Raw genomic sequence first — 22,534 nt, 5'->3', positions numbered from 1 at the left:
TTTCATGACATATACTTAATTAGTACTTTTCTGATTGTTTTGTCAATCACTTTCCATTGTGTTAGTCAGAGCTTATCCTTTCTAAGACCCAAACTGATTCATTTTCAGTGATGAATGCATTTGAAAATTGATTTTAGGTATGATTAAATAATTTCAAGAGAACTAAGTATTGTCACAGGCATCTATTTTCATCTGATGCACGTTTAAGAAACCACATGTTTGGTTTCAGATATTTGAAAGATCACATCTACAATGTTCTTGAGCGTCCGAAAGTGTTAATGGAATGCTATAAATTAGCCTACCTCATTTCACCATTAGGAGCACAAAGGAATCAGGGGGCTTAATGTCAGCAGTACTCAAGTTTAGCCTAATGTGTTTCTGGTCATGCCAGTAAGGGATGGTGTGTTGATGTGAAATGGGAGGAGACCAAGAATAGATTCAACAATAGATCCCGGATCCTGTCTGGAAGTGCTATTACAACATTTGCTTCTTTTCATCTTTTTTTAGTTTTTATCAATTTTGCAAGCTGGAAATAACTTGGGAACTTTGGGAAGCTTGTTTGGTACAAGGAAAAGAGCATCCTATAAACAAGCTTTGTTTGTTGGTGAGGCCAGGCCTGGAGGCTAGCTGCAGGCTGAGCCGTGATTTACGCTGACTCTGAGGAAGAACATTATGTTTAAAAAGATAATAGAAATTGGCTTTTAAAGAGGTCAATGCCTGGGAATTGGTTCTGGCAAGTCTGGAAGAGACCTTATGTTCACGCCGATGGCAGTTGTTGAATGGCCACTCAGGAAGAATTGATCAGTCTGTTAGGGTGGAACCAGGGTTACAATTATTTATTTTGACCTGTGTTTTAGGAGAGATGATTCTGGGCTGTTGTTGAGACAGCTTGAAGATTTGAAAGTTCTCTGCCTAATCTGCTACATCAGCTTCTCGAAGTCAAAAGAGTAGAAAGCTGAGTAGAGGTATTGCTTCCTTTGCCGAGGTGAAATGAGAATTTGACCCTGATCAATGTTTCAGAAAAAAGCAGCCACGAAGTCCATATTTACGCTTGTGAATCAATGCATTGCAAACACCATTTAAGAAATTTGGCCAGTTTAGTCATTTTCTTTTCTTTATTCCTTAACCGTGTCTGTCTGTGTCTCTGTGTTTTGTGCAAATGGGGGCTGAAAGTAAATGTTTCAGGTTTAAAGCAAAGATATTAATAAACTTAACATGTTGCTTAATTTTCTCTCTGTGAACGTTATTGTATATTTGATAAATAGTTCAATCTTTTGTTTAAGCTATAAGCCTGGTGTCTGAAAATTAGTTGTACTCAAAGTCTGGAATTGATCATTCTAAAGACTGGTTGGAATAATTGAAATGACTATTTTCAGGGTCTTTTGTTTAGGTTTACTGTGTTGCAAATACAGAGATAGGTTGATTTGTTTCCACTGTTTATTTTCATGTCATAACAACATTAAAAAAGCCATTGGATCTGATTCTGACTGTGACTTGACAGTTAAGAATGAAATTGGGTGAGAGTGCTGACACTCTGACTTCTTAGAACCTACATTTTTAATATGCATGACAAACATGGTCATGTGATCTAATGTGATTTATGGCTTAGTGACAAAAATGATATTTCATAAAGGAATAAAGCTATTTAAGTCTTGGGAAAGATGTCAGTCAGTGCTTTACACAGTCGGAAAACTAATAGAAATAGCACTATGGAAAGGCACATACTATAAAAATTTCAAGGGCGCAATTGCATAGCTACAGAGAGTTTGTATTAGGCTTCTGAAAGTGCAAAGGTTAGGGCTAATTGAAAGGAGATGACTGGAGAGCCCGTGCAATGGTTAAAAGGAGAGCCACTGATGTAGAGGGGAGATAGTTAGTTAGAATCAGTCAATAAAGTGTAGAATATATGGATAGAGGTTGAATCAGTGAATATAAAAGAGGATCTTGACATCAGTTTTCTAGCAATGGGAACTTGGCAAGAATGGAGATGTTTGAAACGTGCAGAGGAAGATGCAAACAACCTGCATTGTTAGGTAGGTAAGTAGGAAGATAGTTTGAAATCACCTTTTAAGATTCACCTTTTAAGATTAGATTCTGGCACTTCATGAGATATGGATCTGACATAAATGTAACAGAAGGTGATAACATCATGCACAGGAGAAAGAATTCTAGCACTGGATCAAATGAATATTGGAATGCAGTTTGTCTTATTGTTGCTTGAAGCCTGTTCATGTTTCAGCTTCTAATGCATAAAATGCTTCCTTTTATGGTTCATCTTTCGTACTGCTGTGCAAGAAAATGGCAAAGGTGAACTTACTTGTTTTCAAATTTTGTGGTGAATTTCTCTTTGGTTGCTGAGGTTTGCCAAACTACTGAATCAGTTCTTTTCTGAAATTGAGAAATAGAAGAACTAAATTATTACCTGATTCAGTTGTTTGTATTTGGCAAGTTTCTCTGGTGAGTATAACTGGAAGTTGTCAGAATTATAATTTAAAGAGGGCTGCTTGCTCGAAATCTGTCCTGTCACTAAACTAACAATTATTCAAAATGCAAAGAGCATATATTTAAACTTTCACGTCTTCCTTCTAGGTATAAAGAAGCAAGATCAACTTTAGAGAAGTCTCTTCGACTAGTCGAAAGTAATTTAGTCCCAGGACTTCGAACATGGCCAGGCACTGATACTGTAATTGAAGAAACCAGGCATGGTGTACTAAAAGTAAGGAAATACTGTTATGCATTTTCATTTCTGAGTAATTTGTTACTGATCATTTGAACAAAACCAATCATGAGATCTTCTGTTATAAGACTATCCTGAATTGTATAACCTAGATCACCAATATGTGGGAGTAACATTTTTTTAAATTCAATTTTACTTTGTCATTTTGAGTATGAAGTCTACTGTTTATCTAGGAGGAGTTAAAAACCGAGAATTTGGATGAGAATCGGTCTGTTAAGTAGAAGTGAAGTTTTTCAATCAAATAACTTTGCACTCTTATGTTCATAAACTGGTTAAAAAATAAAAATTGGTAGAAATTGATTTTTCTTTCAATTTGAATTGAAGGTTGTGACAATGTCAAGAGGCACTGAGCTTAAATGCAGCCTTACAAAATAGGGTGCATTGCATTGATGCTGTGCTTGTGAAAGATGATCTGGGAAGATTAACTGATAAATGTGTTTGGCTTGGTGTAGGCTGATGTTTAACTTTACTCAGATTGGACTGTACCTTATTTTTAGTTACCAATTCAAAAAGGAGATGGGAGTTAAATATTTCCCTTACCGATTTGGAATTCAGAAGCAAGAGAAAGTAACATGTGAGACATTGACAGGTAGATTCACTCAGATTAGACAGTATTAACAAAAATCCACGTTTATAGTTTGACATGGAGAATTTCCAAAAAAACTTCATAAAATAGACATCATCTCAACTCAATTCATCAAGATGGAAATTTTGGAAAGAATAGCGAACAGCTTTGCTGAAGAGATTGATTTTTTTGGCAGTTCTGACATATCAAAAGGCAGAGGCATACAGAAAAGAATGTCCTGTTCAAGGACCAATATGGATTAATGCATGGCTGTCAATAGTGGCAGACGAGGTAGGAGGAACACCAAACACCAAAAAGGCGTATAAGACAAATGCAGATTTCCGGAGCTGGTGCAATGGTTCCAGAGAATAATGGACCGTGGTCATTAAATATATTCAAGATCTGATGAACACTTTTAATCTGCAAAGGAATTAATAGTTTTTTTTGGAGGTGGGGGGGGGGTGAGGTGGGCAGGAAGAAAACTGGATGTGAGACTAAAGTTGGATCAACTAAGTTTATAATGGTGATTCAGGCACCAAGAAAGTGAAAAGTGACAAAGCTGTAAATGAAGTGGACTGTGCAACAAAGTAGACAGTATCATGTCTTCACAAAGAATGAAATGGGAAATGTTCTTGTATTTTACAGATAGGTGCAATGCCTTGCCAATTACATTGTTAGTTTGGGGAATCAGAATACATTGGATTGCACCAAGGACCTCGGAGAATCTGAAACCAAACTGAAAATCCCTACCATCACCCCTCTCACAAACTCTGGTTCTAATTTTTTATAATAGTATTTCAAAAGAATTTGGGAAAAATGTTATGGATAGAGATGAAAGTCAGTTCAGATGGAGACGCAGGAAACATTAAATCATTTAAAAAATATTTTTACTTGTACATAATAGTGTTAAAATGTGTGACTCATGAGTATTCTGTGTAAGCAGCTGGACACTGGAATGACACACTTGAGCTGTACTTGCATTCTTGCAGTTTGAGAAGTTACTTAATTGTATCCTTGCGGAAGAACTTCCACATTCAAAAATTTATTGAATTGACTTTTGGTATATATATCTATTCACTAACATTTCTGCAAGCTGCATTTGAAATTTTGTTCCTTATCAAGTACCTCAAGAACTATAAAAGTCCATTGAAAGAGTGTTTGTTTTTATTCATAGTACTTGTGTGAATATAAAGACAATATGACTATCATTTCTCTTTGATGGGGAGAGTGCATTTTGGCGTCTGTTTAAGAGACTTGTCAGATCAAACTCGAAACCGATATGCATTCTATCTATTACTCACGCAGGTTACAGTGACAGATTTCGAATTGGGATAGATCCATTCAGTCTGAATTTGTGTTTGGCCACTATTAGATTTGTGGATCAATATGTGTTGCAACTAACCACCCAAATGAAGCATTGAGCGCCTTGCATATATTAATGAGGACGCTGTGTTACCTTTTTAAGGGCAGGTTTGCAAATTTCCACTATATGAACAGTATCTCATGGGTTGCTTGATTTCAGTGGAAATATTTTTGCTTCTGAATCCTGAATCGTCAGGAGTAATCTTTTGAACTCGGAATAGAAAATAATGTTCAACTCGTGCAATTAACCTTTATAGGGCTGTCACTGTTTAAGCTCAGTCTCCAGACTCTTGATTGGCATTCTGTCTATGTACAGACTCTAATTCTGGTCAACTGTAGATTTTCCTTGCTTGTGTCACAGAAATGGATGACCTTGTGATTTTTTTTTGCTGATGGCAAACTTGCCATGCAGCATGTCATGGGGCTGTGGCTATCATCTACTCTGCTTCAGTGCCCCAGCTAATAGAGAAATTTATGCTTTTGAGAAACTGAACGCTGATGTATGATAGAGAAGAGGGTGGTTGTTAATTGAGCATGGAAAATAACAAAACTGTGAATTTATCGGAAGAACTCTAAACAAATGAAATTTAGTGCAATGCATACAGAAATGGAGAAGAAACTGCATGTTGATACAAAAAATGAAATACATTATAATAGTGATTGCCTACATGTATCAATTACATTTATATTTATGTGGATCGGTGGCAAACTGCCCATTGCGTTATTCGGGAAGATGATCAGAGAGCATTGGACAGTGATCAAGATCTGCTGTAAGACCTAAATAATTTCTGATGCTAATCTTAAATAAGGATATTTCATGTCTTCTGGGAAAAAGGATGGAGAGAAATGAAAAACAATTCAAATGGCGACACAGTGATAAAATTGTAATGTCACTGGACTAGTAAACCAGAGATTCATACTCATGCTGTGGAAACTCCTGTTCAGTCCTATCATGGATAACGGTTCGAATTTCAATTATGTTGATTAGTAAAGTCATGATTTGAAAGATTTGAGAAGCATTCGGGAAACTAAGTATTGACTGCCCTTTTAGGCCAGTTGACATATTTATATTGGAGAACAGAAGAGTAAATTTCCTGATCTTGTCTACATGTAACTTCAAACCCATAACCCTGTCATTGACTCTTAATTGCCTTCTGACATGAATGAGCACAACACACCTTTCAAGAAAAGTTAGGGATGATCAGCAAATATTGGCCTTGGTGATGTCCACATCCCATTAAAGAATAAATAACATTTTATTATTTGTCACATTGGAATAAATTAAAATACATTTGCTTATACACAATATAAGGCAGTATTAACACATTTGACTCATGAGGATTCTGAATAAGCTGTTGAATTGGTGCATTTGAGCACAAGTTATGGATAATTGCAATGCTGATGAGATATTCAAACCACCTCTTTTCAGAAGCTCTTTATTCCAGAATTTATTAAATTTTTTTTTGTATGTCTAAAACTAACAATGATTTTAGTTGGTTTAATTTTTTGTTCAATTATTGCCATTTATTTTAACCTAGGAGCTATTGAGGTCCCTTCTTAAAGAATGCTTGTGTTACCCACGGCCTGAAGCTATCTGCCATTATGAATTCTGTTATACCTATAATAAAAAACGGGAAATTTATGCATCTGATCCTGACTTTAAGGTAAAATTATTTGATTTATGTGCAGTTTGCATGCAATAAAGATGCTTCTGTTGAACTCTTAAAAAAAGTGAACAGTATAATTAGCATTAAAAACCGAAAATGCTGGAATTAAGTAGCAAGTTTGACAGCTTCTGTGAGGATAGAAACAGATAATGTTTAAGTCAGGACCACTCACATTGTTTGAGCTATTTAACACTATTGTGGTTCGATCTAATGGTTGGTGGACTTCAGATGAATTATGATGTTGTACACTATTGAGTAGTATTGGGTTTACTGTTTGGGCAATTGATTTGTAACATTTAAATAGAACAATACTCTCAAGATTACTAAATTGTTAATTTAGATTTGTTCATGTTTTTGTCGATATAATAATTTGAAGTTTTGTTATCTGAAGGTGAATGCTCACCATTGATTTGAATTAAATCTTCAGGAAGGTTGTTTTCAATTCCAACTAAAATTTTGACACAGTTGCACTATTCTTCAGCTATGTGGATTGTGAATACAGGGCTGTCATTTGTTTCTTGGTGTGAAGAAAATTCTGAGCCAACTTCAGAAACACATCCAATAATTTGTAGCTCTCTCCCCTTCTTGCAGTTCAAAATAGAAAGCAACTCATTTGGCAAAAAGTCAACTTGCCTTTTGTTTTTTTTTGACGTAATTTCTTTTGCCCCTGATAACAAAGCAGCTTCTATCCGTTTACTTCTCTTTAGAAGCTGCTGGCTGTCTTTTGGTACTTTTCCCTTATGACCATTCTTCTTATGTAAACAACTCAAGTATAGAGGGCGTGTCAGTTAAGTACTAAAACCTCACCTGATGGTTGCACAAACATGCTTGACAGGAACGATCAATGGTAATTGATCAGAAACAGCAGGAATGGCTTCTTCATTTGTGGGACATTTGGGCTACATCTATGTGCTTCCACCTGACAGAGCATGCATTTGGGATAGTGTGGTTCATAAACATATTGCACAGTGTGTTGACTTTTCTTTACCTTTTTTTTCATGGGCTGTATTACTTGTTATTGATTACCCTTTTGGGGCCATTTAAAGATGTTTATGTTGGAGAACAGAGTAAATTTCCATTTTAGTACTGAGCATTCTTATCATGTACTATGAGACTAAGTTAGATGTTAGCTAGAACCTCTAATGAACATTTACTTCAGCCTCTCAGAATTTTCCATATTTATTTGAATTATCCATTGCTCATGCTTGCAACTGCAGATGACTTTGATAAGAGGGGATGGGGTCCGCACAGTTGGACTTACAGAACAAGATGTCTTTTCAAATTATTGAACCAGGAATAGTTCTTCATGAAATGTCGTTCATTCTATGAACTATTATAGTTTGTATATTCTTATTTTTAACATTCCACATTATTGTTGCATTTGGATTTCTGTAATTGGCAAGTATTCTAGTTCTTTACTCTGGATTAAATTTTCATGCTTGTAGATTTAAGTTTAGTATTTTGGCCTATACATGGTGCTTTTCTGTAGCTTGTGGAACTTATAGATTCACTTTTCTGTATTTGCAGGGGTTTGTTCGAGTGCACTGCAGTGACAATTGCCGTATTGAGTACCATTTATACTGCTGGAAACGCTGCAAAATTAAAGAACTCCAAGATAAAGTAGAAAAAGTTTGTATTGTAATATATGTTGCACTATTTTTGAGAGCATGAGTGTTCAATACTTTGAAGATGAGTATTTGAGTTACAGGGAGAGGCTGAATAGGCTGCAGCTTTTTTTTTCCTGGACCATCAGAGGCTGAGAGTTGACTTAGAGAGGTTTATAAAATCATCAGGAGCATGTTTAGGGTGAATAGCTAAAACTAAAGGACATAGGTTTAAGGTGAGAGGGAAAAGATTTGCAAAGAACCTGCAGGGTAACTTTTTTATGCAGAAAGTGGTAAATGTATGGACTGAGCTGCCGGAGGAAGTGGTGGAGGCGCATACAATCACAATATTTAAAAGATATCTGCACAGGTATATGAATTGGAAGAGTTTAGATTGATATGGGCCAAGTGCTGGCAAATGAAAGTATGTCAGATTAGGATGTCTGGTCAGCATGGATGATTTGGACTGAAGGGTCTGTTTCCAATCTGTGAGACTCTCTGATTGTATACCCTTACTTCCTGATGTGATTTAATAATTAAATAAAATGCAGGTTCCACAGTTTACCACTTGTAATTTTTCTTTCAATTTTTAGGACATTTTGGGTTTAGGCTGTCTTACCCCAGACTGTATAGGGTGCATATGGAAAGTGGACATTATTCAGGACTCGCGGCAAAAAACAGTAAGTTATATCTTAAGTTGACTTTTCCTTAAATCCTACAAACTGCCATTTAACATTGACTTCTGTGAAGCATTTGCAACTATGGTAAATGATTTGAACTCGTTCAGTTAAAAGTAGAAGACTTCAATCAAAACGGCTGAAAAGATCATAGTCTTGGTTCGACACTTTTGATCATTCTTCTGTGGAGAATGTAGTATACAGACCCTACAGGTTATCATTCATTTGTTTGTGATTCACTCATTGTGGTAACATGGTTTAATGTCTCTCAAAAATTATTCTCACTCTCTCATCTTGTAAAGAGCTTTTTTGTTGCTTCACAGTCTCCTGACTGTATGAAAAATGTATCAGCTGTCTCAACTGTGACAGGAACCGGATATTAGCATGCTTTGAGAAGATTTGTAGCTCAGGTTGAGGTTCTGGATGTATGTATGTTTGCTTGCTGAGCTGTTAGGTTCGTTTTCAGACATTTCGTCACCGTACTAGGTAACATCATCAGTGAGCCTCCGGTAAAGCGCTGGTGTTAGTGTTCCGCTTTCTATTTATGTGTTTAGGTTTCCTTGAATTGGTGATGTCATTTTTTGTAGTGATGTCATGCCCGATCCCTTTTCTCAGAGGATGGTAGATGGGGACCAGATCGATGTGTTTGTTGATAGAGTTCTTGTGGAGAGACACGCATGAAAATTCCTAGAAACATGGCATCCCAATGCAAACTTTATTGCCAAGCACATTGATCTGGACCCATTTACCACCCTCTGAGAAGCAAAAGGACTGAAAATAACATCACTGTGGGAAATGACCTCGCCGCCGGAAAGGACTTCATCAATCCAAGGAAACCTAAACACACAAATAGAAAGCAGGTCACTATCACCAGTGCTTCACTGGAGGCTCACTGATGATGTTACCTAATATGGTGATGAAACATCTGAAAACTAACCTTCCAGCTCAGTGAGCAAACTTCCATCCAGAGTAACCAGATATGTTTGGACAAAATATTTGGAATTGTAGACATTATAAAAACAATGATCTACTCCTGTTCCTATTTTCTGATTTTATGTAAGAATAAATTAGCAACCCATTTACATAATTTCACATGTTCTTTCTACATCTGTTGCAGATTGAATGTTCAAAGCCAAAGAGAAATAAAACACGCCATAATCAAGAAACTAAGGCATCATCTTGCAGGCAAGTTCAGTTAACATATTTCACTTTACTTACTTTTATTAGTTTTATGCATGAAAGTTTTCTTGTGCCCATCTGCTCATGTTCTTTATGCAGTAAGAAGTATAAATGTAAGAAAAAGAGTTCGCTTATCAACCTATTGCTTGTTGCCATCTACCATATTAATAAGTTGACTCCAGACTTTTGTCCCAAAAATTCTTAACTTTTAATAGTTTTGATAGTTTTGGGAGTGTGATTGGCAAGAATAGTTTAATAAGTTGTCTTTACAATTGCTTTTTTCTCATTCACTGTCAGAAACATCCTGGAGTGGCAGTTTTGGGCTGAGAAATGTTAGCTTGCTCTCTCTCCATGGATCCTGTCTGACTTGCTGTAATCTCCAGCATTTCTTGTTTCCAGCAACCACTGAGGTGTGTCATTATTAGCAGTTCCCATGGATTTGAATCACTCACAAGTATAGAACAAACTCAATTATATGAATGAGACAGGTGGGGAATATTTTATTAGGATAACTAATCTGATCATACAGAAAGCTGTACTGAACATAATTATGTAAAAAATGCATGGTAACAGAGTTTTTATTTCATTCAATCGATAAAATGGGTACAAACATTGGATATTGCTTAAAAGTTTATGATATTTTACAAAGAAAATCACTTATTGTGTAAATAAAATTCATTGAGGTGGAGGTCGGTTATTATTTTTCGAAGAAAATATCCAGTCACTGTTGCTTGAGATGCTTATGTTTCTTTGCTCCACTGCTGCAATCACAGCTTCATGTACTCTTCAGATGAGGCATCTATTAAATGTATATTGTTGGCATCAATTTTCATGGAATCATAGAACCCCTACAGTATGGGATCAGGCCCTTCAGCCCAACAGGTCCACACTGACCCTCCAAAGACTAACTCACCCAGATCCACTCCCCTACAATCCTATATTTACCCTTGACTAATGCACCTAACCTACACATCCCTGAGCACTATGGGCAATTTAGCATGCCCAATTCACCTAACCTGCACATCTTTTGCTTGTGGGAGGAAACTGGAATACTCGCAAGAAACCCACGAAGTCACGTGGAGAATGTGCACACTTTACATGGTCAGTTGCCTGAAGTTGGAATCAAAGTGCTGCCCATAATTTTGTCAGTTTTGGACGAATATATCTTTAGATGCAACATTATGCCTCACAGCAGGTATAAGAGTCAAAGTAATTCTATCTCATGTGAAGTAATGTTTAATTTTAAATATTTACTATCTTAACATGAGTTACAATTTAGTAAGTATGGATATTTTTGGCAATTTTGCTTGGTCATAATTTCCTGCAATTAAAACACTGGAAATACTAAAACCAAACATTTCATCACCCAATACAAACGCCTTAGTCATCCTGATTTCATTTCATTCACCAGCTTTCAAATTGAAACAGAATATTCAAAATTCTCATCGCAGTTTTGACAACGCTCTCATCATTTCAGTCCAGGTGAAATCCTATCCATTCATTTGCAATCTTATTTGCTTACTGAAATGCTCTTCTGACCATCCTTCAAACCACCCCCCTGTCCCATGCCATAAACACTAGAACATTTAAAATCCTATATGCTGTTACAGTCAACTCATCACCCTCCTTACTGATGCGCTCAGATTTCCTCATTGCGGTCGTCACACCAGTGTCGGTAACACCCCTTTGATGTAATGTTTTTAAGGGCCCTTGAGATCTCGTTCAGATAATTGACATTCTGAAAATGAGGTTGTTCAGTATTGTGTTTTTGTCAACCTTCTATCATTTGTTTAAACCTTTGATCTCACAAGCTTGGCTTTCACATTAATTACTATGATATGTAATCAGTGGACACTTGGAACTGTCGCAGCTGCAGCATGAGCTTCCAGATAATTACCCGAGGAGCGGGGTCTGGATTAAAGAAGAGAGATTGGTCAAATCGAATGTTGGAGGCTGAGACACAACCTGATGGAGATTGGCAAAATTATGACAGGGATGGATGAAATGGATGGTCAAAGTCTTTTTTTTCCCTAAGTTAGAAATATCAATTACTTAGGAGCATAGGTTTAAGGTAAAAAGGGAAAGGTTTAAATGAGATGTTAGGCAATACTTTTTTTATGCAGAGGGTTGTAAATGCCTAGAAGGTGCTGTCAGAGGAAATAGTAGAAGTGGATGCAATAGCAATATTTAAGGGGCATCTTGACAGATACATGAACAGGCATGGAATGGAGGGATACAGACCACATGGAGGCAAAAGGTTTTTACTTGAGAAAAGGCATTATGTGCCAGTGCAGGTGGACTGAGAAGACTGTTGTGCTGTACTAGTCTTCGGATGATTCCACACTGAAGAAAGTATTCCCTAATTTCATTCTGATCTGAAATGATAATTGAAAAATCTGTGGAGTCTGCATTTGTGCCACTTCTCTGTTATCTTCACTTCGCAAAATATATTTTCTTGGCACAGTCAAAATGAATCATAGAATTATCTCTTCCCTGTTGTATTCTGCAGATATGTGTATGCATTTCTAACCGAGAAATCAAATCAGAAACCACATTAGGTTGTGTATTCAAGATTGCTGTTCTGCATAGCAGCATTATTTTTTTCAAATTATGCTGAAAACACCTTTGTCAGAGTCTTATTGTATGGGAAACTCATTACAAATATGTCAGTTGTCGTCATTTGCCTAAGGATCATTTCTCAGTCCTTTATAAAACAAAGACGTATGAATATTGGAGATCTGAAACATGCAGAAACTGAACTTGTTTGGATTTGAAACATTAACTTTGTTTTCTCTCTGCAGATGTTGCTAGACCTGCTGAGTTTCTCCACTCCTTGTGATCTAGTATTTTCCTTCTCATTTGCTTGTTCATTTCCACTTTCAAATTGTCTAATATTTTTATTTTCTTTTTCCCTCTCTCTGTCGGTCTGAATTCTCTCAGTAACTACCTTAATCAGGTTCTTATACCTTGGAATATGATTAATCTAAGTTCATTGCCTTTTGTTGGTAATACTAAGAAAACAATCTTTCCACTTCTATCATTCTGAGAACTTTTTCATTGCTGTTACAATGTCTCCAGTTGACCCGCTCCATCCAGAACCACATTACACAATTCATAGTCTAGCCATGATAAAAGAATTACAAAAAAAAGTACAGAAAGACATGAAAGTAGGAAGTCAGTTGCTGTAGACATCTAAGCTGTCATGTCTAGTACAATGGATAATCTTCAAATACTAATGGATAGGATGAATGAAGTGCTGAAAGTTCACAATGAAAATTAATGCAAGGAAGAGAAATGTTGGTAAGAGTTGAAGAAATAATGGAGGAATAGCAGAGGACAAGAAAAATGCTTAACAATTGGAATAATTGAAGTACCTGGAAGCATTTTGCTAGAAGGTGGTTCTTACTGTTCTAAAAAGATCAAAGCTAGAGTAGGAATGACCAATAATTTATTCTCCAAACATGACGAATTGTTCCACATTGGGCTGAGTGAAAGTAGAGAGGTTTTGAGAAAATAATTATTAAGTTTGTAATTTGGCATGCTATGTTGGAAGAGGCTGAAACATGAACCTTGATAAAAGTGAACATCTAAAGATGTGAAATATGTCAACATTTGAGCGAAGTCATGCCTAGTATTATTGACTCCACAAAATCCTCCTTCATATTATCCAGTTGCTTTTGTCAAAATTGGAAATAATGTCAGACAGACTAGTCGAGCAACTGAAACAAGACATGATTCACAGACTATGACTCCAACATTGTGGTTATCACCCCTGCATATGTTCTAACATACTGGCTGGATAGATCATCTGTACAAAGGAACCTTACGGAAGGACATGGACAGAGAGTATTTCATTTGGCTAATTGAATTGCGGATAATCGAATGCCAGATAACATAGTTAAGCCAAGCATCATGACTTTGCGATCTTGCTGGATAATCAGAAATTTAGATAATCGAATGCAGGATAATTGAAGTTCCTCTGTGTTTCCCAGAGTTGTGGCAGCACAGTTTCATACAGTCAGGAGAGAGTTTCCTTAGAAATCCCCATCCTTGACTCCAAACATCGTGAAGGAGGAGAAAGTGAGGTCTGCAGATGCTGGAGATCAGAGCTGAAAATGTGTTGCTGGAAAAGCGCAGCAGGTCAGGCAGCATCCAAGGAACAGGAGATTCAACGTTTCGGGCATAAGCCCTTCTTCCCCAAAACGTCGAATCTCCTGTTCCTTGGATGCTGCCTGACCTGCTGCGCTTTTCCAGCAACACATTTTCAGCTCCAAACATCATGAAGTCTTGTAGCATCAGGTCAGACATAGTTAAGGAGCTCTCCAGTTGATTGCCACCTACCATTCCTCCTTTCAGCCAACAAATCTGTACTGTTTTACTTTGAGCACCCTTTGGAAGAAGATGCATTGAGTGTGGACAAGATACAGAATGTCATCTAGGTGTGGACCTCTATACATGTCACCAAGATTGACTTTGTAGCACGAATACTGACTAGGGGTTGAGTCATAAAGAACATAGATACTGAGCCGGATCTGTGCAGTTAGTGAGGAAACCAGCAAGAAGGAGAAACTTCCTTGACCACCAACTCACCAGTCTTCCTTTTGCAGATGCATCTGTCCATGACACCGTTGGTTAGAATGAACACTACATGGGCTTGGCAGAGATGAAGTTCTGTCCTCACATTGAAGATGCTCTCCATTGTTTAACTGGTACTGCGATTGTGTGAAATAGAATAGATTTCGAACAGATCTAGCAATTTCAAACTGGGCTTCCATGAAATGCTGTGGGCCATCAGCAGGATTATATTTAACTACCTTTTATGATATATGGTCCAATATATCCCCCACTGCAGCATTACTGTCAAACCAAGGAAGCAATCCTGTTTCAATGAAGTGTGAGGAGGATGTGCCACGAGTAGCACTAGGTATGCCTTATGTTGAGATGACAACATGAATGACAAACAATGGAAATGGCATTCAGTCATCAGAACTAAGCAATTCCTCAACCAAAGAATTAGACCTGAGCTCAGCAGTCATATCCTCAACCATGGGGAAACTCCAGTGCACCACTGCAAAAGGGAAGACTGAAGTATGTGTGACCATCACAGCAAGAAATGCCCTGGATGGTCCACCTCTGCTGCTTACAAGGATTGCAGCTTTTAGCCTATTCGATTTATTGCACACATTGTTGAGGAATAGCTGAAGGCATGAGATCCTGTAAAGGCTACAGTTACTCACTCTGTTTTAGCATTAGTGCTGAGGACTTGTGCTTCAGAACTGTACACGCTGTACTGTGGAAAATTGCCCAGTTGTATCCTGTCCACAAAAAGGAGGACAATCCCAATCGATTCATTTAGTTTACTGTCGATAAGCACAGTGATGGACGGTGTTGTTGAAAATGCTAGCTGCCACTTACTTATTTGTTTATTGACAGGCAGTTTGGGTTCTGCCAGAGTCATTTAGCTCCTAATCTCATTACAGCTTTGGAATAAATGTGGAGAATGAACTGAACAAGAGAAGTTTGTGTGAAGGTGATTGCTCTTGACTAAGAAGATATTTGAATAAAAGTGTGGCATCAAGGAGCCCCAGTAAAACTTGAGTAATTGGGCATTTGATGGGGTTAATGCTTCCTCATTTGGAGTCATATATGGTGAAATTGAAGATGGTTTTGTGTGTTGGAAGTCAGTTGTCTCAGTCCCAAGACATCACTGCACACGGTCCTCAGGGTGGTGTTCTCGGCCCAAGGACTCCATTCATGGTCTTCCCCTCAATCATAAGGAAGAATATTTGCTGATGTTTAGCATCATTTATGATTCTGTTCACTACTGAAGCAATCAGCATCCATTTGTAACAAGTCTGTGACAACTTTCAGGCTCGGACTGATACGTGACTAGCATCGTTCATGCTGCACAGGTCCCAGACAATGATTTAATCAAACAAAAGCAAATCTGACCATTTATCCCATGACATGGAATGGCACTACTGTGGTTAAAATCCCCATTATTAACATCCTGAAGTTTTCTGAAAACTGAATTGGACCAGTCACTTAAATAGTAGGATAATGCGTAAGGTGGCAAAGGTCACGGACTTGCCTTTGCTGAGGATTGAACTCAGGACCTTCAGATTATGAGACTGACGCGCTGCCTACTGCGCTAAGAAGGCCAGCTGACAATAAAAAGATAATGCGTAAGGTGGCAAAGGCCGCGGACTTGCCTTCGCTGAGGATTGAACTCAGGACCTTCAGATTATGAGACTGACGCACTGCCTACTGCGCTAAGAAGGCCAGCTGATGAAGGGCTAATGCCCGAAATGTTGAATTTCCTGTTCCTTGGATGCTGCCTGACCCGCTGCACTTTAACCAGCAACACATTTTCAGCTCAGTCACTTAAATACTCAGGTTACAAGAGCAGATCAGATGCTGAAATTTCAGTGGAAAATAACTTTCTAAAGCCTGTTCACCATCTCTATGATAGAGGTTTGGATTATTCCAAACCTGCTAAAGTAACCAACACTCTAGACAACATTCTAAAAGGATATCGAACCAACGCAGCTGGATGGAGTTGAGGTGCAAACCAGCTATGATCTTTAGAAAAGCTGAACAGGTTTGAGGGGCTGAATGGCCCATTCCTATTTCTAATGGTGATAAGTAATCGGATTGAAAAATAAATGTAGAATTTCTTTCTTCCTTGCATTTGCCCTAACCATATTTTCATCCACCATTTGACTTTTCATACATGACAACAATTGGGCCCCATTCCCCATTTCATTTGCTTGTTTTGCATTGCCGACCCCATCCCAAATACAGTCCCCCACTCCTCCAAAACCATCACCTTCTCTCAAACACTGACCCCCACTTCCTTCAGCACTGTTACTCCCTCCCCCGATGGTCTACTAAAATTCCATAAGAAGATCACTGTATAAAATAAGCTTATATGTTTCAAGCTTATAGAAGATACTTACTGGAATGCTGGAATGTACAGTTATTACTCTTAAATTGCTCCTTGTTCCTGCTCTATGGATTTATAACGAGTGATCCTTCCTGTTTTTAGACAACTCGTATTGTTGTGCCAAGCATAATCCACACAAAAATGTATTGCTGCATTTTTTTCACAGTTGAAAAATTTTTATGTACACCAATGTTGAGTACTGAATCCAGATGGAAAATAAGAGCGTTCACAGAGAGCTGTGTGAAGCTTTCAAGAGCCAACATTTAAAAAAAAAATTTTGATGGTGAAGAGGAACCTTGATTACCCAGCATTTGATTAAACAAACTTCGAATTATTTGGCAAGATTGCAAGGTCCCAATGTTTGGCTGAATTGTCATCTGGCATTTGATTATCTGACATTCGATTAACCAAACGAAATACTCCCTGCCCTTGTCCGTCTGGATAATGGTGGTTCCTCTGAATTGGTACTTTTAGAAGCTCTTAGTAAATTCTTCATTATTTAATTTTGTGTAATTAAGACTTTTTGAAAACGAATCAATAAAATAGTTTCTTACTTACATTGCAAACATTTTCCTATGCATTAAATACTGTTTTCTAAATTGACCTTGCCTTGTAATTATATGATGTCTTAGATAAAAACATTACCTTTTCGAGTACCAGATTGTCTTCAGTGCTGATTCCGTTTCATATTTTATGGGTTTATGTGTAGCATTGATGAATGCAGGTTTTTTAAAGCTTGTTTTATAATACGTAAACTGGTTTAATCTGCTGTTTATCTTTAAATTATGCTTCTCAACATTGTTTGGAGAATTGTTCTAAACAACAAAACAGTAAGTGCATTGTTGAGGAATTTTAAGAATTGTGAAGGGAATGTATGGTTTTTTTTAGTTTTAACTTAAAGAAGATTACCAGAAAAAAAGAAAGAAAGCATCAAAATACAGGAAAACAGCTGTCTAATATCCACCAGGAACAAACTGGTGAGTATTTTAACTGCTGTTATGCTTTTTCTATCGTTCTTGAGATTCTGAAAAATGGTGCTGCCTCAACACAGATTTCTTGCTACGTTATTCAGCATCATGTTAAAAGAAAATGGGTTTGTGTGACAAAAATTCAAATTTGAAAAAATCATTAATTTAGAATAAGAATAGCCCATTTTGAAATTACAGGAACAATGTTATCAAATCTGGCTTTTCCAAAACTATATTCTTTGAAAACAGGACCTTTTTGATTGATCTCTTGCCATTTTAAATGAGGTGCAATGATTTTGAGGGGTTAGAATGCTTATATAAGCTATTAAATTGAATGTATAAAATAAGGAATTAATATCAGCATTGACGTGACCATTAACCTAAAGCGCACTACAATCTTATCCATTGGTATACACTGGATTAAAATTATTTCCAGTTTGAAATAATGCACTCCAATTTTCTTGATAGAATAATGAAAAAGGCATTTGGTGTGCTTGCCTTTATTGGTTTGTGCATTGAGCATAGGAGTTGGGAGGTCATGTTGTGCCTGTGCAGGACATTGGTTCGGCCACTTTTGGAATATTATGTGCAGTTTTAGTCTCCCTCCTATAAGGATGTTGTGATACTTGAACAGAAAAGATTTGCGAGAATGTTGCCAGGGTTGGAGGGTTTGAGCTATAGGTTGGAGGCTGAAGGGTGCCCCTCCAAAACTAGAAGGCTTAGGTTTAAGGTGAATGAGAAAAGATATAAGTGGGACCTAAGGGGGCAACTTTTTCACATCAGAGGAAGTGATGGAGTCTAGTATGATTACAGCATTTAAAAGGTACATGTATAGGAAGGGTTCAGAGAGATATGAGCCATGATAGGATAAATAGACAAAGTCTTTTTCCTGGGTTTGGGGAGTCCAGAACTAGAGGGCATAGGTCTAGGGTGAGAGGGGAAAGATATAAAAGAGACCTAAGGGATAACTTTTTCACGCAGAGGGTGATACGTGTATGGAATGAGCTGCCAGCGGATGTGGTGGAGGCTGATACAATTGCAACATTTAAGAGGCATTTTGATGGATAAATGAATAGGAAGGGCTTGGAGGGATATGGGCTGGGTGCTGGTAGGTGGGACTAGATTTGGATATCTGGTCGGCATGGACAGGTTGGACCGAAGGGTCTGTTTGCATGCTGTACTTCTCTCTGACTCTATAAATGGGACTAGATTTAATTAGGATATCTGGTCGGCATGGACAAGTTGGACTGAAGGGTCTGTTTCTTTGCTATATACCTCTGGTTGTTTGACTTCTTGACTCTATTTTTCCCTGAAAACTAGCAACTTCCAAAATATTGGTTCTAATGCTGTTGTATTTGAGTGAATGAACCTGTGTTAGGAAAATATTGTCCAGTTATTTCTTTTACAAATCAGCTGGTAGAAGAAGATTGTTTGTATGCCAAACGTTTGAAATCTTCTCTTTCTAAAACAGATACTTTGAACAGAAAACCTGACCAGAGTGTTCTGAAGGTATGGTGTATATATTATCATTTCATTTCAAGAATGTTTCAAATTTCTCAGCAATAAATTTTGAGCAATCAGTAAAATTAGAGATTCTGCTTAAATAGTGTGTGATTTATTTGGTCAGATAGTGCATGAAATTAGTTTGTGAACGAGTAATTTAAGTCAACTCATGTGCTGTACATCATCATCACATTGAGTTAGCTTCTTGACAACACTTTCGCTTCATAGACAGTTGTGTTTTCATGCCCACGCCCATGAACGCACAATAAAAGCTGACATGACAGAATATATAGTACTTTGTGTGTCAGTAAACTTCTGGTTAGAGTATATTTGAGGTCAAATAAAATTCTGTTGTCTATATTGAAACTGTCAACAAGTTCCTTTCATCTTGAAGGGCCTTGCCTTGTTGACTGGCTCCTGAATTTGAGATTCTCATGCTTATTTTCAATCTCTCCACGGTCCATCCCTATCCCTTTCAGCCACACAATCATTTAATATATTTGTGCTCTTTTAATTCTAGCCTCTTTAGCATCATCATTTTAATCAGTATACTGTTGATGACCATGCCTTTAGCTGCCAAAATCGTAAGCTCTAGAATTCCCTCCCTAAACATGTCCACCTCTCTACTTTTTATTCCTCCAAACAATGCACTTTATCGCCTTCTCTTGGCACTAATATGTCTCAGTGTTAGATTTTGTTTTATGATGCTTGAGAAATTTCATTGTATTAATTTTCTATACAAATGCAAGTGAGATATGAAACTGAAGCCCATTATTATCATCTTCAGGTTAGTGCAAAATGTTATTTGATATTGATCACAAACAATCATTCTTTAATGGCCAGAAATCATCTCTCCATGAACATCATAAAAGCAAGTTCTTTGGTGATTTGGTGTTTGTAGAATTTTGTGAAATACAGTTAGGCTAATGTACTTACCTGTATAACAATAAAAAGTAGTGTTTGTTCAAATTCAGATTTGACTTTGTATACAATTGCAGATGAATTGGATATGATCTAGCACTGATGATACCACATGTTCATAGAGAGAGGCTTTCATTGTTAGAAGGGAGAGGTTATCCTTAATTGCTTCAAAAAGTATTCACAAAGCATGCAAGCAATCCATGAGATGATGCTTACGAACCCAATTTGCACCTAATGTGATGCTAAAGATAATTGTTTAACCCTGAAAATATTGCTCACAACAATGACAGTTCTAATCTTCAATTATGAAATAAGATACTGAGTTTCCTGCTTTGCAAATGGACCTACCAAACAAACTTTCAAATGCGGGCACTTCTTGACTCATTCATACTATTGTTTATTTGAAATTCATATCTAAGTTTTATTTTACCTGTTAACAATCAACCTCTTCCAGTAGAAAATGATATTAATTGATGTTAATGGAGCACAAGATTGTTGCAATTCAATAAATCTCTTTTTGCACTCGTTCCTTTTGTAGCAGAGGAGACCAGGAAAAATTAGTACACCTTTTGGGTGGCTTCTGTGTGATTGAAATGTATATTATTCCTCAGGATTGAGTCTGTGAACTTGTATCAAACATTATCTTCTCTTGATAACTCACAATGAGCATGTCTTAAATCAGAAATGTGCCCCAGTCAACCCAGAAATGTAAATGGTGTTTGACTGTCAATATTTAGCAAATCCCTATTTATTACCTATTAGATTGCATACACTTATTATCTCACTATTACTACATTAAGAGAATTTCAGCAAACTTTTATATAGTACCCTTAACGTAGCCACACTTCATCCCGAGGTCTTCACAGAATAAAGTTATACCAGCTTTGATGTTGAGTCACAGAAGGAAACATTAGGACCATCTGATTGTTGAATGTATCACTGAACTAGGAGGAGAGATTAGGTAAATTGGAGTGATTATGTAAACTGGACATCATCTTATTAGAGCTGAAAATGTGTTGCTGGTTAAAGCGCAGCAGGTCAGGCAGCATCCAAGGAGCAGGAGATTCGACGTTTCGGGCTAAAGCCCTTCATCATCTTATTAGAACATATATGTTTTAAGGGTAATATGATTGTCTAAATTTCTTTTAGAATTCTAAAAACAGCAATGATCAACATTTGCACCTATTCAGAACTATTGAGCTAGAGGATTTAGTCTACTATTGAAGTCAGGTTAAATTCAAAACATAATCTGTGAAAGCATCATTTCTGCAGATCAGCATTCTATGGAAATGTTTCCCTATGGATATGCTGAAAGAAAATTATATTGATTTATTTAAGTGCAAATTATGTGCCTTGTTAAGTAATAATGCAATTAAGATATTTTTTTTTCTTCCCTGTGGAATATTCAAACATTCACTTTGAATTGAATAAAAAAAATGGCGTTAGAGTATTTGCTGATGCATTTCTAGTTAATTGTACTCTTATGATCCCAGCTACGTTCTTACTGGATAAGTCAGATCCCAGGCTGAAATTTGGCTTGATGGGTAATACCTTGTGGTTTTTTTTTTAGATATTTAACAAGTTGGTCTTTTGCTGAAATGCAAATGATCACTACTGTAGATTCAGGTTGAATAATAAAGCTCTGAAGTTTAGTATGCAAAAGAAAGGAAGATAGAATAGAATAAACAAAGTTATATGTAACAGAAATGTAAAAGCACAAAGTCAAATACAGTCCCATTAATCTCAACAATACACCTTTATTGGAGAATTTCCTTCTCTTTCACATCTTAGGGCTGAATTTAACTGTGGATTCAATTTTTTGGTTGAAAATCTGATATCCTCATCCTGGAGACGACTTACAAGTGAACTTAGATTTTCTGAGCTTCAAATAAGCTCTTTGTAGTTTTAACCGAACATTTCGGTCTCAAACTTCTGCACTAAATTATTTATCCTGAGATATCCTCTGTCTTAACAGTTTTAAATTACCTCCCTTTGTCAGGAGAATGTGTTTAACACATCCAGGTTTAGCCAAGACTTATGCAAGCTGTCCAAACTGAAACTAAAATACTTACTTTCCAACCTAAGTGTGCTTCCCCCAAAATTCCAAAATCTTCTATCTGAAAATCTGCTGCACTATGCTGTTTGCTTTGTTTGCTGGTAAACTCTCTTAATGTTACAAATACCCATTATTCAGCAAGAAGTCTCTTTCCGATACTGTGTTTTAAAAGCAATCACCATGGCTACAAAAGTATCTACAGGCTCATCTCTTCTGATTTAAAATCCAAAAATCAAAAATTAATGAAATTTTAAAAATATATAAATCCCATGCCTTACATCGAAGTACACTTGGACTTGCGTGCTGTCTTAAGTGTCTTGTTATTCGATTGTTAATCATCTTTATCTTT

The 22,534-nt window shown here is 37.0% G+C and overlaps 1 protein-coding gene and 2 non-coding genes across 5 annotated transcripts in view; 1 reads left to right on the top strand and 2 right to left on the bottom strand.

The window, feature by feature from the left end:
* The window catches only part of LOC132829655 (uncharacterized), a 112,067-nt gene that overhangs the window by 60,580 nt on the left and 28,953 nt on the right, over positions 1 to 22,534 (top strand). For all 3 annotated transcript variants that reach the window (XM_060846993.1, XM_060846992.1, XM_060846994.1), the window contains 7 exons: positions 2,590 to 2,716; positions 6,203 to 6,328; positions 7,859 to 7,960; positions 8,529 to 8,615; positions 9,730 to 9,797; positions 17,626 to 17,714; positions 19,177 to 19,214. In XM_060846993.1, coding sequence (XP_060702976.1) covers positions 2,590 to 2,716; positions 6,203 to 6,328; positions 7,859 to 7,960; positions 8,529 to 8,615; positions 9,730 to 9,797; positions 17,626 to 17,714; positions 19,177 to 19,214 — 637 coding nt within the window. The remainder of the gene's footprint in view (positions 1 to 2,589; positions 2,717 to 6,202; positions 6,329 to 7,858; positions 7,961 to 8,528; positions 8,616 to 9,729; positions 9,798 to 17,625; positions 17,715 to 19,176; positions 19,215 to 22,534) is intronic.
* On the bottom strand, positions 15,880 to 15,952 carry trnam-cau (transfer RNA methionine (anticodon CAU)). The gene has a single exon. It is a non-coding gene; the product is annotated as a tRNA-Met (tRNA).
* Positions 16,001 to 16,073, bottom strand: trnam-cau (transfer RNA methionine (anticodon CAU)). The gene has a single exon. It is a non-coding gene; the product is annotated as a tRNA-Met (tRNA).

The sequence above is a fragment of the Hemiscyllium ocellatum genome, chromosome 29 (genome assembly GCF_020745735.1).
Source record: "Hemiscyllium ocellatum isolate sHemOce1 chromosome 29, sHemOce1.pat.X.cur, whole genome shotgun sequence".
In the NCBI taxonomy this organism is placed as follows: Eukaryota; Metazoa; Chordata; class Chondrichthyes; order Orectolobiformes; family Hemiscylliidae; genus Hemiscyllium; species Hemiscyllium ocellatum.
This window is presented reverse-complemented; position numbering and strand designations above follow the sequence as displayed.